This window comes from Triturus cristatus, chromosome 10, assembly GCF_964204655.1.
Source record: "Triturus cristatus chromosome 10, aTriCri1.1, whole genome shotgun sequence".
Classification (NCBI taxonomy): Eukaryota; Metazoa; Chordata; class Amphibia; order Caudata; family Salamandridae; genus Triturus; species Triturus cristatus.
Window position 1 is genome coordinate 840,508,444 of NC_140593.1, and position 15,879 is coordinate 840,524,322.

The following is a 15,879-nucleotide window of genomic DNA, read 5'->3' on the forward strand; positions in this document are numbered from 1 at the left end:
ACAGCACATTAATGCCTCAAACACTTCTCACATGACAGGATATAACCTGTTCCCTGCTGGAAGGTGCCATAAGAAAAACTAGCACTGACAAAGCCAATAGGTCTCGGAAACGCGAGAGCTATTGGCTTTGTCAATGTCTTTTAGACATGTTTTATAGCAGCATGGTTGAGTCAGGGAAAAAAGTGCTTTGATGGGGCTCTACAACATGGCTAAAAGACATTTATAAAGCCAATTGCCCTTGCATCGGCTTTGCCATTGCTTGTTTGTTAACAGCAAACAGTTGTGTGAATAAACATTTGAATTATTCCGGTAGCCCACCAGCACACTGAAGAGAAAAGTAAGTAAAGTTACGTAAATTGCAATTTCAGATCTTTATGCATACAATGTGCGTTCTGACGTCACAAATTGCAGAAGGATGGTTACGGTGATACCAGAGGACCTCACTACTCCAACATCAGAATAAGCGGCAGCATTTTAAGTGCTGGTTGCCTTTTTACAACATGTGCATAACAATTTTTCCTATCACTTCTGAAGGATGGCCCATCTTGCAGAGCGTAGTCCCGCACATTTATATGACCTCATTATGTGGTTTCATAGTATTTTTAAATATTAGGAAGCTATTACTCCTTCAAACAGACTCTTTTGAAGATTTGTCAGTGCAATACAGGGCAATTGCCTGTAGCATGTGAAAGTACTTGTTCTGTCTCCCTACATGGGAGCTGCCAGGCATCCATCTACCAGCCCACTTCCACTTCTTTCAACTAGGATATGTAGGAATTGCAAGTGGCAAGTGATCAGAGATTCTCCACGCTAGATATGACTGATCTTGGAATATGTGTGTCTGTAGTGAAGAAGTAATCTAGCCTCGAGTATGTGCTATGTTCTCCCAGAAAGAACAAGTAAGCTTTTCGGTGTCATACAAGCCCTTTCATATAGATCATATATGCCCATGGCATAAAGAAAGCCACACAAGTATTGGACTTGGCACTCATCCATCCATCATCAAGTTGAAATCCCCTACCATTATCAGCAGGGCCGAGGGAGCTCCAACAAGATTGTACCTAAAGGCATTAACACAGAGGATTGCTTAATGGCACATAAAAACTGATCAATAGCAGCTGTTTACCCTTCCATGTTCCCCAAGACCGCAGTATATCGACCTCCCTTCCCTCCAGCTGTATCTGGTCATGATTTTTCTACATGAAATGCATTGGATTTGTGTATCAGTATTGCCACCCCTTGGGATCCAGGTGCGCAACCTGAATGACAGAACAGTCTAGATCTTCCACAACCTATCACACTGAAATAATTTCTGATAGGAGGCATTTCTTGTAGCTATACTATTTTGGCTCCCTGATTTGATGAGCTGGACCACTACTCTATTTATCCTGTTATGCTGTGTATTTATGTTGCAAGACATACATTTGAGGCACATTGCCACATGGATTTTTGTGTAATGTATATATCTGGGCATCTCCTCTTCAGTATATTGTAGATCTACAGTAACACCTAGTCTCCATTCAATAATGTTACAACTTCGAAAATCACACCACGAGCTTAAAACTGCCCACCATCCCAATGCATGTGGTACTTGTTGCAACAGTATCAAATAATTACCTAATCTACGGTGCGGGGACCCTTCTGCTCACATTAAAAGCAAGGGTTGAAGTCCTCCAGGCGGTAAAAGGGGAAGGGGCCCAAGTTACTCAACAGTTCCCAAAATCACACCTCCAAACCTCCCCCATTTTGTGAGAAATCAAACTATCAGATCTTAAAGAGTGAAGCTACTTTTGTATTTACAGTTTATAGTCTCCAACTTGTATCAATATCAGCAGACTATTCGAAATCTATTTGGATTAGGTTTACTCTAGGACACATCTAGCCCTTTTTATCATTTCAGTTCCCCTGCATGTTAATAAACATCAATAACATGCATGTTACCAACTGTTGTATCATTAGTAGATTTTCTGGCAACAATTTTAGGTTCTTGTCCACTTAGTCCCATTTTTGTTTCTACCGGCATCAATTGCAACTGCTGTATAAACATCACATCAGTCCCCACAATCTCTATGCCAGTCTCTTGTTATGGATGAGCCAAATTTAAACACATAGATTCAGTTGGTGCTATGCCCTATATTTCAGGTCTTTATTCTTTTGTAGTTCTCTCGCGGCATACATGTCGCCATCCATTTAACTATTCTAGATGTTCTAAAGTGCAACATCTTTTCGAGACAATTTGGTGGAGGGAAATCATGTTGTATTGTAATTCTTTTTCTCAGATAGTCTTTTTACTGTGTATAAATGCACACCATGGGCTTTTTCAAGACAGACAGACAGATGTGAAAGTTCCAATCATGGTCTTTGTGAAAGTTCTCATAGGTCACCAAAAAGAGTCTCTGCTAGGCTGAGCGCAAAAACTTGTTTTCGTGCCCTACGAGAACCTTCACAAGGACAATGATTGGAAATTTCAGATATATACTTGCCTTGAAAAAGCCCTTGGTGTGCCAATCATGTGGACGAAACACGTGTTGGCTGTTCTTATGCTTTTATCACTTGGTTTCAAATAAACATAGAACTATACATATGACCTCTGGATATCAGGACATTCATTTCAAGACTGAATCATAATTGGCATGACCTGTCTTTTCTAAAAGTATCTCTTGAAGTTTGGTTGATCATGGGGAAGTAACCACCCGACAGGTTGCTCTGTCTTTGAAGTGCTCATTAGGGTCCTGTCCTGATTGTGCACGAACCCCACTATTTATACACCCCCTAAAATATAACTTCAGGAATTATTCCTTAACTAAAGAGTCAGGACACCTCACAGACGACAGTGGCTCTTTCCGACCATGGGGCAGTTGGCAATAGAAATTATCTGCTAGATCCATGAGCACTTCCCTTAAAAGGAAAAACGATATAGTGAATAAATCAGTGTAGCTGACATGTTGATAAGTAAGCTGTAATGTCAACACAACTATAGCACGCAGCACAAAGGTCATATCTCAGAGACAAGCATTCAGAGGATGCTTTCCACACTTGCATATAAAGCAAAATTTAACAAGCATTCAAACCCATATTCGTACAACAGGCAATAGACCTGTGTTTACAATCGAATAGGAGGATCGCAATTAAAAACGGCAGATTTAAAAAGTCAACTTTAAAAAGCTAATATGGGCTTCAAATATCGTTTTTTGTGCAAAAAGCTGCCTTTTAAATTGCAAAATTTTCAGCATAACTCTGATTTTCAACTTTTGAAACAATATGAAACTCCATTGTTACAGTTTGTAAAGAAATAAGCAGGTCAAAATTAATGTAAACATAGGATTTTGATTGGCCACACTTGTTTTATCCATTTTATAAATAGCCCTTTTTCCTGCCGAAAAAAATGATCTATTATGAATAAAATGCCTACCCACTTTTTCTTGTAAGAACTTTCAAGGGTTCACAGATAGTTGCCATATTATATGCATCTTTAGCGCTAAAGAACTGTGGCCAACTACCCATCTACTGTGGAAAGAAACTATGACATTTGCCCACTTTGTAAGAAACCTACTAGCTACGACCAAGTCCATTCCAGCATGAAAAGGGAGGCAGACGCGTCCAGAAGTCAGCATTCAATTTCTTAGATCATGTGGAGTCAGGAATAAATGGACTAGGGAAGAGTTTGGTGGAGGAATAGGAGAGAAGCTTGGGGAATACTTTGGGCTGCCATATTTGTTGCCAAATATAAAAACAAATTACTACAGGATAGCTTTTAATGTAAGGAACTTTCTGGATACCGAAACTGGGCCTCTATGCTTTAAAACGTAGCTATGCAATTGAAATGTTTAGTTCTATTTGTGTAGGAATTGTTGCCAATCACTGCAGAATTCAACTTTTGGAACTTGCTGTATGCCTCCTTTCTTTCCTACTACCTTCTGGGAGATTTACCGTCTGGCCAATCGAAGGTGCTTGAGAGAACTGAGAGTATTTACCCTCAATCTCGGTGACTAGAAGGATGCTCCAAGTGACAAGGAATCTGAACAATAAAGACAGAGGATTTGAGGTACCGCACATGAGAGAACACTTATTTCTGGAATTTCTCTTTAGAACTAAGTGATTGTAAACAGAGAAGAGAGGGAGATGCATTTGACTGGAAAAAATCTAAGATACTCATGGCAAATGTATTTTTTGCTCAGCCAGCCCATATGAAATGTTTCCAGCATTGGGAGTGTGCAGAATGCACTGTGTCAAAAGGAGTTTAAGTTATTGTAAAAAGAAACCAAAAACAGTCACAATTGGACATTATATAGTAGACCACAGCTGTTGTTGTTGGGAACTCCTTGCAATTGGAAATCTAGGACTGGTGCCTGATAAACTAGTCCTGAATTTCTGAATATTTCTTTTCCATTGGTTACGTTTTAAACAAGGTTTGCAACTACTAGACAGAAAAAGTATTTTAAAGGACTCGCATGATTAAACGACTCTCCTGTAAACAAATTCCATGTTGGGGCATAGTTTTCAGTGCTCAAACAAATGCAGTCTCCATCTCGATTAAGGGAGCGTTGCGATTTAAAACCATTGTCAGCCTAATGCATTGGTTGACATGGCTCCCATAAGCCTACTTCAATAAGCAAGCATCCCATTCATTTTGTGCTTTTGATCTCTATATCAGATACCTCTCATTTCTGTGGCATTCTGTGTATTAAAAGCATATGTTTTACATTCTTTATTTTCTTAATTCTATAACCGTTTTGGTCAATTGCAACATCACATATGCATTCCATAAATTTCTCTGAAGGATGCCTTGCTGCAAGAGCCAGTTTCAAGAGCAAACAAGGTATATATACCTCACAGAACTCCAATTACCTAATGCAGCCATATTTATTTGGGCTTTGTGGAAATTAGTTCGAAGCTCACATCACAATTGCTATTTGATATCCAAACATCAACAATTCAATTTCCTAAAGATAACTTGGGGTGCTATTTTGAAGTTAGCAGCACAGCATGCTGTCTTTCTGGGGAGTCATATTGCACCTCGTGTTTACTCTGTATGACTTCAACACTATAGGTGTTAGCATCCCTCTTCAACAGTAGAAGTTACTGCCAAAATAGTAAAAACCTGCAATATATGCTCAATGAAAAATGAAGAAAAGAAAAACATTGAACACAAGCTATTTCAACCCAGCAGGAAAAAAAAGAATCTTGGGTTCACATCCTTAGTAAATTCAAGTAAATCCATCACATTAATAAAGCAAAGGGTTGGCTATCAAAGGTCTCAAAGATCCCAAGGTGTTTTAACAGAGAGGTGCTGAGCAGTCAAGACTACACATTAAATCAGAAAATAATTTGTCCGCAGAACTTGGTGAAACTTAGTAAAATCATCAAAAGAGTAATAACATCAACCATGGTACACAGAGGCAGGTGGAACAACAAATGATTTATGAAACATAACAGGTCAATAGAGAAAAAAGGTCCCAAAAACCTGATGGGCAAGAGGGGTCTTACCACTCAATGTAGTAGTTCAAGGACCACCTGCCTACCTACAACAGCGTCAAGCTCATTTGTTGCTCCAACACAGCTTTCCAATTAATTTAAATGCATCTAGCCCCCAGAGGGGGGTGACGGTGATCTCAAGTAATGCTGGCCCAGACAGCCCACGATAACAGCTGTCTAAAACAGCGGAGAGGAAAGAAAGTCATTATCAGCCACGGGTCAACAGTGGACCGGCAAGACCTGCCTCTCTCAATATGACATCAGATGCTTCAGGCAGTAAGGATGGGGTGTTGAGGGCCAGCAGTGCAAGGAAAAAGCCTACATGCTTCCATAACATCTTTATAATCCGTTGTGCATAGTACAACAAACCCTGCACTCCAAGGGCAAAATATTCTTTTACTTACTCATTCTTGAGCCAGGGCGTTCAAACAGAAGATGGCGCTTTACGGCAGTGTTACAAGCATTATTCTTACTATAAGGCAATCATGTCTATTTAAAAACTCAGATCTACGCTTCTTAATCCTTGTTAAAATGCACTTTATGAAAGACGATGATTACATTTAGAACAGTTTTCTCCTGTTGGGCTTCAGGTGTGTAAAAGTTCAGCAAAACAATGAAGTATTTGGTAGTTCAGTCAAAGCCAAATTAAACATCAAATCCAACAATAGTGAAACATGATAAAGAAGCATTAACATGCATGTATGAGGTTTGTGATCCTTTGTAAACAGAGGCTGTTTTTTTGTCTTGTTTTCAGACATGTATTTTACTCACATCGTGGCTAATGCGCCGCTCCTCTTCCATAAACAAATGGTTCTCGGAGTTGTCATAATCCAGGCTCTAAATAAAAAAAAAAACAATCTGTCATGAGCTGCACACCCCTAACTAGACAGACCTATTTCTCAAGAGAGCTATGTGCATGTGACAGCCCCAAGGCTCTACCATAGACTGGCAGAACACATTCAAGATCAGCAGCAAATTCATCTCCAAAGCAAGGAAGGTGCACACAGTCCTCGGGATTGTACCCCCAGTGAACTAAGTACCATTGAAATAACATACACAGCAACCAAAGTGTTCAGAACTGCAGTGCATTCTTTCACACATCCGTTGTGCCCCGGAAACATAACAATGAAAAATGAATGTGTTATTTCTTCATGCATGCTGATTCTCTAGCCCACCTAGTAGGAGGTATGTTGCATTTTCGGCCAACATTCCCACTCCTCAGACATGAAGAAGAAAGCGCTCTCCTAGTCACACAGCGCTATAGGTGAAAAAGACGATACCCTTGCACCATTGATGTTCCAGCCCTAAATTCAAATGCTTTACACCTCGATGTAAATTCAGTCAACCATTTCTCGAGGCATACCACTTTAACTTATGCAATGTAGCTTGAGTTACAATGCTTGACAGTACTGTACCGATTGTGTCCTCCATCCACAGGTGTGGAATGTGGTGCAATCCTACGCTGATCGCAAGGTAAATCTTGAAACAAGCATTTAAAATGCAATAGGTCTCGCCTTTGATTAAGTTAAAGCCATTTGCTTTGCTAATGGTATTGTATAGCAAAGCAAATGGCTTTAACTTAATCAAAGGCGAGACCTATTGCATTTTTAATGCTTGTTTTTATTGAAAGTGCTCAAAGAGTTGAATTTTGCAGCTGCTAAAAGAGCCGTAAAATGCGATCTAGATAGGATTGAGGTACTTGTGGATGCTGTGACTGACAGCAGTGGAATGCATGAAGCAACAATGATTCACCCCCTGTTGACAAGCTACAAGGTCCGCGGATACGTGTAGCAACACGCACTGAGAAACACGGGCGGCCAAGCGCATGGGACATTGATGTGCAAACAGTCACCATTGGCAACATGAGCAGCGAATGTGCACTGTGAAACTTCGCTGTCAGCACCAACACAATTAATTCATTCATTCACATTGGCTTGAATGCATGCACAGTGACACTTGCACAGGTAGACGCTGGGACACTCCTGCACGACGATACGAGCGGCAGTACTAACACACATGGGGTGTGTTGTCTACATAGACTGCGCACCCAGGCTCAACAGTTCTGCTAACCATAGTCTTAGTACCACAACCGCAGGACACACACCCCATCCAAATGAGTCTTACATTGCACAAGCCAACTCATGACAAGGTGACAAATACTGACTTACGCCGTACAGCCAGCTTAGAATGTTGTGAGGGTATAGCAAGGTGTGCTGTACAAATCACATTTTTTTTGCAACTTAGCAGCAATATTCATTTAATTACATGTGTGGGTGCAAACTGTATTTTCACTTTCGGGATAACTTAGGGGTCAGGCCAAGGTACTGGCACACGCGCGTAATGCTTTTATTTACTTTATTTTCACTTTTGCTTCACACACGCTTTATCTTCAGCCAGTTTAAGCTAAAGTGTGGGCGCCGGGATTGTTGAAAAAGTAAACAAATAGAAAAACATCTATTTCTTTACTTTTTCAACAATCCCAGCACCCACGCTTTAGCTTAACATGGCTGAAGATAAAGCGTGTGTGCCGCAAAAGTGAAAATAAACTAAATAAAAGCATTACACGTGTGTGTCGGTACCTTGGCCTGACCCTTAAGTTACTACGAAAGTCAAAATAAAGTAAATAAAAGCATTACACGCGTGTGCCGGTACCTTGGTGATGTCCTGACTGTGATGCTGGAGTAAGGACAGCCCTCTGACTCCAGGGAAGTTTGCTGAGGGAGTGGTTGCCATGACAAAGCAAAACAAGATAGCGTCGGACTGTCCACTGTCTGTACGATGCGTGCACGTACGCATGCATGTTTACCTTTGGCTGATGGGCGAGAGCAGCCATCTTTGTCCATCCGTATGAGCTTTAGCTGAATCGATTGCAAAAGGCACTCACAATGGCGAGAGCACCGCATGTGCGCTGCTAACGCCAGGCGAAACCTAAAAAAAAACTTGAAACTCTTCCAAGTACTAAGAGTAATCTGCCTCCAAAGGCCTAAACGTATGGCTTTGCACAGGAAAACATATTAGCTTTGGCAAAATCACTGAACTTCTCACATCAGCTACAAAGATCTTAAATTCTCTGTCATAACGCAGAGCTGTCCAGTCCTAGAGGTGAAGGTTATGTACCGCGAGTCCAACTTAGAGCACCCATCCGGAAGTACAGACTCATATTCGACACCACCATAAAGACACAGCAAATCAGTTATTGTTGTAAAAAGCACAACTTTTGCCAAAACACTGATTCCTAAATACAGACAATCCAAATCTCGACGTTACATAATGAGCTGCCTCCAAAAAGTTTGAACATTATTTCAACACTATATCCAGAGAGGTGTTACACAACTGGGGCAGGGATAATATGTTCTTCGTATTCCAGTCCTAATCTATTTGGCAGAAAGTGCATAATATTGTGCTTAATAGTGGGTGCAGTTTTTGCGGGGAGATATATATATATAAATAGTCACTTAAAACTTAGGTCTGTGTTTAGGAGTCTCAGTTGTTGCAAGAAATTATTTTGAAGTCTAGGTTTTACATGCTAACATCAAAATTTTCACATTTGCTCAATCCCGGCCAAAAAAGAATCGCTACACAAAACCCAGTAGCTGCCTATTTGCTTTCGTGAAAAGCTTTTTAGGTGTGTGCCAATCCACAGGATGCAAACACTCAAAGCAAAGGGATAAAAAAATATCTGTGTCAATGATCTTCTGACTAATCCAGTCAAGGAGATTAAATACACGGCATCACTGTGACAATCCCAATGCTATCCATTTTCAGATGTTAACAATGGTCATCAAGCCAATTTGATCTCAGGAATGAAGACTTACTTGTAAGCTGCCACTATCTGGAGCCAAGGGAAATGATAACTAACCAACTTAGGCTGTATTCGCAGTGAACCATTTGAAATAGGACACTGGCCTTCTAATTCACGTATACTCTTTGCGTAGTCTCTTTGTCACCACACAGTATAATGTCAATGGTAATCTGATGTCTGTGATATTCAGGAGGAGGCTGGAGTTGCAGTTGCTTTGGAGAGGGCAAAAGTATTTCATACTCCAATGCATGAAAATATAAAATACTCCCTGAAGACAACAAAGTATCATACAGCACAAGATGAAGAGTTTGATGAGAAGGCCTTATGTTTTCTGAGTCAAGATGCTGGCTTAGGCCATACCGCTGAACTACCATATCAGCAACTACTAATTAAAATTAACAGTTCTGATAAAATGGAGTTGGCAGGTCTCTGAAAAGAGGAAAGTCACTCATCGGTTGTGTTATTGTGAGAAGAGCGAAAACAGGATATAGATGAAAACAACTTTTAATTTTGAGGTGGATCTCTGTAAAAGGTGGGAACGTTGGCTAAAGATATGACTGTATGTTAATGAAGAAGCATAACGGATGAGAGACTGAAGGTGTGTCACCTCACTACAACTCTCTTGAGATTTCGCAAAAGTTAGTCTACGTAGCTGTACTGTAGACTAAACTTGTGCGTCATCTGCAATTCTGGCTTTGTAGTTAGCCTCACAATTCTATACATTCATTTTAATATTCATACCTGTAGTATATGATACCAAGTTTTCTTAATGATGATTTTGCAGCAGGTTTAAAGCAGAAAAGAGCTGCAATTGCCTCTAGAGGTGCAAAGCACTGAAAAGCAAAGGCTCACTGTTGATATTAAAATGTCATGTTGTACCTCCCTCTGAGAAGTTGGTGTTGTGCATTGCATTTGTGAGGAGAAGGACGGACAGGAGAAACACTTCTCCCGTTATTACCAAATAATCAGGGGCAGAACACAGAAGAACGATTTCCAGTCCCAGCTCCTGCCAAATACTACATGGTTTCCAATGATGCCCCCAAAAAGTATGCAACGAAGATTAGTGTTTGACATACTTACGCTTGGGATCGTTTGTGTTTTTTTATTTTTAGAAAGATCGCTTTACCACAATTGTTAAAAAGGTACTTGCATTAAATGCACTGAAAGATGAGTGCTGTAAATGTGGTGGCCATGAGTGTCATGGCTGTTCAACTCAGACAAAGAGTGAAACAAGTAAGAAGGCAGAGGGGAAGATCACAAGACCTCTGTGGTGAGAACAATTTAGGCACCCCAAAAACATAAGTTGCTGCTTTCAATTCTTACATACCGAAGATAAGGCTCAAGCAGATGCCAAAGTATCTACTTCTACAAATTCTTAACTATGCGAGTGTTCTTAAACATTGCCAGCACAGCCCACTGCGTGAAGGATGGCTTACAACACCTCACAAAATGTTTCAAAACCCAATTATACTCCTTAAAACAAAGAATTCAAATCTGTGTCTATATATTTATGCACATCACTTACCACAATTTATTTTGTTTCTTTTACTTTTCCAACTTCACTACCGTCGAATTTACCCTTCCACCTACAAGCATTGCTGTTCCAATTCCACCTTTAATCTCCTCGGCTTACAATACTTCTCATACATTGCTAGAAAACCCTCCACTCCACTTGTAATGCCACCTCTCTCGACGTTATCAATTGACCAAAACATGCTTCGTAAGCTTTGCCTCTTCATCTTTCATCTGCCATTTCGATTTGTACTTTATGTCAAATACATATACTGCAGGTCTTGTTTCTCAACCTCATCAAAGGACTCACCCCATATTTCCTTACTCTGTTTCTCCAGTTCATGTTTAATATCATCACCAACATTCTCTGCTCATACCTTTTCCGTTTCTACTCCTCTTTGAGTCAAGGTGGCATGCCTAAACGTAGAAATATAAAATACAATCGACACTGGGGATGAAGAAGATGAAGGATAAGTTACCTCATATTTGAGCGAGAGAAGCTTCTCATTGTGTGGAATCTCTTGCAGGTCAGACAGCATGTGTTCATTTTCCTTTAGGACAGAAATCAAACGTCAGTACTCATTCTGGACAGCATTATTTTCAAGTCCATATTAAAACCATCTAACTGGAAAAGATTATGATCAGGTCTTCAGCTCGCAATGGCACGTCCTACAATTATTGGGTGGATAAAGACATAGGAAGTGAGTCCACCATTCACATGGAGCGTGCAATACAATTAAAAGACCAACCACGACGGCAGTGAGACATAATAAGAGCATGAAGAACTTTTCTAGAAGAACCTAGAATTGAAACAGATTTGAAATTAAACTAAGCTACAAGGTCATGTACGCAATGAAGGTATTAGAGTTGGTAGTAAGGAGAAATGGGTGATTACAGCATAAAGGGAGGGGAGGTTATAGTGGAGAGACAGGGGTGCAAGGTGAGGACTACAGGGAGGGAAGAGTAGCAGAGTTGCCATCTGGGAAAGGGTGGTAGTGGAACACCTTCAGGTGTGGTCAGGTAACCTGGTTACCCTGTCCTAATATTCTGTCTGAACAGATGGGTTCTTAGTTCCTTAGGGAAGTGGTAAAGAGATGGAGCTCTGCACTGGTCTTAACACAAAGACTTTTCGCAGGGATTCCAATGTCACACAAATGAGTGTTCAAATTGAACGATATGGCATAATAAAGACCTTCAAGGAAATATACACGAAAATGTTCACAGGGGAAACAGAAAACTTCCAAAATATTTACAAAGGTAATGCTCTAGACATTTAGAAATATACTTGAAAGTTGCCCTTGTGCACCTTTAACTTACAGACTGCACAGAATGCTTACAAAACATCTAAGAAAATAACGTTAATATGAACGGTGAGAGGATATTCAGAGGTTACAGCATAACCCCAAAACAAACAAGCATTGGCAAAGCCAATAGGTCTCGCCTAAGCAAGAGCTATTAGCTTTGCCAAAATGTTTTAACCATGTTGTACATCAGTGTGGCTACTGATCCGAATGGCTAAATGTTAGGGGGTAAAGAAAAGTGGAGTGTCATAAAGTGGAGTAGTTATGGAGTGGCGTACAGTGGTGTAGATTAGAGTGAAGTGGAGTGTCAGTCTTGGAGTGGTGTAGAGTGTTGTGGAGGAAATAGGCTGGCAAACAGTGAAGTAGTGTCATGGAGTGTTGTAGAGAAAAGTGGAGTGGCATAGAGGGTATTGCGTAGAGTGTTGTAGAGTAGAGTGACAGAGCAAAGTAGATAGTAGAGTTTTGTAGGAGAGCGGAGTGGCACAGAGTGGAGTATGATGAAATAGTGTGTCGAACAGAGTGGAGACAAGTGGCATGGAGGGGAGTTGAAGCAGTTGTGTAGAGCATCACAGAGCGGTGTTGTAGTGGCATAGGGTGGAATAGAGTGTTGTACAGTAGAGTATCATGGAGTGTAGTGGAGCAGAGTATCATGGAGTGGAGCAGAGTACCATGGAGTGGTGTAGAGTGTCACAGTGTGGGGCGTCGTGGAGCGGGCCGTCGTGGAGTGGAGTGCCATACAGTGGAGTGTTGCGGGGTAGTGTAGGGTAGAGGGCAAAGGTGTAGAGTGCAGTGGAGAGGAGTGACACAAAACAGATTAGAGTGTAGTGGCATACAGTGCATTGGCAGAGTGTAATGTTATTGAGTGGTGCAGAGTAGAGTGCAGTGGTATAGAGTGCAGTGGCGTAGAGTACAGTGGTGCAGTGAAGAGTGCAGTGGTGCATAGTAGAGCAGGGTAGGGCAGAGTGCACTGGCATAGAGTACATTGGTGTAGAGTGGATTGGCATAGAGCGGACTGCCCTAGAGTGCAGTAGTGTAGAGTGAAGTAGAGTGGTGCAGAGTACAGTAGAGTGGTAGAGTGGAGTGGCGCAGAGTGGAGCAGTAAAGTGATGAAGCTTGTCGTAAAATGCATTAGTGTAGAGTGTGGCACAGAGCAGAGTAAAGTTGCACATAGTACAGTACAGTGGCATACAGTACAATGGCATGGCGTAGAGTATAGTGGCATAGAGTACAGTATAGTGGCGCAGAGTGCAGTGGCGTAGAGTAGTTTATAGAGGCTTAGAGTGTATTGATTTTCAATAAAGTGGCGTAAAGTGTGTTGGTTTTTACTAAAGTCTCATAGGGGGATTGGTTTTGAGTAAAGTGGCGCAGCGTGTATTGGTTTTGAGTAAAGTGGCGTACAGTTTATTGGTTTTGAGTAAATTGGCGTAGAGCGCAGTGGTGTAGAATAAAGTGGCGTAGATTTCAGTGGTGTAGTGAGGAGTAGTGTAGGGTAGATTGCAGTGGCATAGAGTGCAGTGACAAAGAGTAGAGTATATTGGGATAGAGCGTAGTGGCGTAGAGTAGAGTATAATGGCGTAGAGTGTATTGTTTTTTAGTAAAGTGTCGTAGGGTGTTCTGGTTTTGAGTAAAGTGGCGCAAAGTGTATTGGTTTTGAGTAAAGTGGCGTAGAGCGCAATGACGCAGAATAAAGTGGCGTAGAGTGCAGTGATGTGGTGAGGAGTGGTGAAGGGTAGATTGTTTTGGCATAGAGTGGAATGGCGCAGACTGGAATAGATTGGCTTAGATTGCAGTGGCGTAGAGTGGATTGTTTCAGAGTAGAGTAAAGTGTTGTACATTGCAGTGGCATAGAGTGCCGTGGTGCAGAGTAGAGTAATGTGGGTTAGAGTGCATCGGCATTAAGTAGAATGGTATAGAGTGGAGTGATGCAGAGTGAAAAGGCGTGGAGTGGTGCAGAGTAGAGTGTAGTGAGTGACGCAGTGTGAAGTGGAATCGAGTGGGGTACTGTGAGGTAGTGCAGAGTAGAATGAGGTGGCGTGGGGTGGGGTAAAGTGGAGTATGAATCGTTTGGTAGCACACTGCCATTACAGACACCACACCTTTAACTGAAATGACCATTACATTTGCCTAGACATACTGTTTTACTGATAAACGCATACAGTGCGCAATCGATAATGTGCGGAAATGTCATCACCTAGTGTATTGACTTGTTTTGATCCTATTAAAATATTTGTTTCAAGCACACTTCACAATTACCCAAAAATTGCTTAATATCCGTATTCTGAAGTATCTGCACGGTTCGTTTACATTTTGCCTTGTGCTAGGAAAACAAATAACTTTGTACAGTACAGCCTGAGATGCCAGTATGATTGTCACATACATCCTCTCACTTGGAAGTCAGAGAAAGAAAAGTAAACACCAAACTCCCTGGAAGACGGAGCCTGACATAGGACCTCGGTCTTTGAATGTGTAGCAAGTCTAACAAATAAGAACAAGATCTAAAGGCCTGTTTACAGAAATTGAGCACTGGTGGAAGAATACAGTAAATAGAGTTTGGGCAAGGGAAGGGACGAACTCAAGCTGGACAGCCTAAAACAAATAAAGCCAGCAGATAGAAAGCAAGCAAATGCGAGTCACAACCCACAAAGCCAATGGTAAGCAATGGGCCGAATGCACTCCTAGGAAAGCTTTCTGAAGGTCCCCAAGATGATGTTAGCAAACCAGACAGCGCAGCGGTCTGGTAGGCTTTGACATAAAAATCATCAAAGATCATAGGGAACTCACATGGCACACTTGCGAAATAGGTACATGCAAATAACTCACTTGCAATAATGGTTTTCTATGGCAATGACAGAAGAACTATAATAAGTGAATTGGAATTATGAGATGTTGCATTGCTTTTAAGTTTAAAAGTAAGTTCAAATGTTATTTTATTTTTTTCAGGTAAGTTAGGTTGAGTTTGTCTGCTGAATGTCTATCGTACTTTGATTTGTTGGTCAGGAAGGGAGGTGGGGTAGGCAGAAGAATGGTGGCTGGTTTTCCTGCTTTTTTTTGTCTGCGTTGTTGTCAGCTGTGTGCCGAGTGGCCTGTCTGGTAGAAACCAGTCTGCACAGAAGAGTTGGAGTTGTTTTGAGCATTGTGTTGGGAAAAATAAGTCACCTACATCATTGCTTGATAGTGGAATCTTTTAAGAACTTTGAGAGATCAAAGTAGAATGATCTGAATCTTTTCAAACCCAGGGACATCATCAAGGATAAAAGGAAAAACGCAAGTATCCACTCACTTCAGACTCTATTTACATTTTGAGAAGAAACAGGCCAGTATTAAAACATGACCAGCAATGGAGGTAGAGATGGTTCCTGCACATTTATGTGAAATTATAGATCCCGAGAATAATGAAGAATCATCATTCTGAATTGTTTTGTGGCTCTTTCAATCACCAGTGGAGGATTTACAGGCAAATACGCATGAATCAGGGATGTGGACAGCTCACTACTTAATCAATATTTCTAAATGACATTGACAGATCCCTGAAGCAATTCCCAAAAAAGTCAATACGTTTAGGTCCCCAGTGCGTAGAAGCACTTCATAAAGTAGTTAACCGTACCTTATTAGCTCATGCGCAGAACTCACCAATGTTCACAGTGTAAAATGGACTAGAAATCAACAATGCAAGCCATGATTTTCCGAAAGTCAAAGTTCAAGACTTTTTGGCATCTTAATGGTAATCTCATATTAATGTCACTTCCAATTGCTATTCGGATATGTTACATGATCACAGATTTTCTTGAT

General features: G+C 41.0%; 1 protein-coding gene across 1 annotated transcript in view; it reads right to left on the minus strand.

Moving 5' to 3' along the window:
• CLCN7 (Cl-/H+ antiporter 7) overlaps positions 1 to 15,879 on the minus strand; it is a 236,207-nt gene that overhangs the window by 150,826 nt on the left and 69,502 nt on the right. Inside the window, exons 3-4 of the mRNA XM_085628470.1 lie at positions 11,269 to 11,340; positions 6,247 to 6,312 (exon numbers count right to left, since the gene is read on the minus strand). Coding sequence (XP_085484596.1) covers positions 6,247 to 6,312; positions 11,269 to 11,340 — 138 coding nt within the window. The remainder of the gene's footprint in view (positions 1 to 6,246; positions 6,313 to 11,268; positions 11,341 to 15,879) is intronic.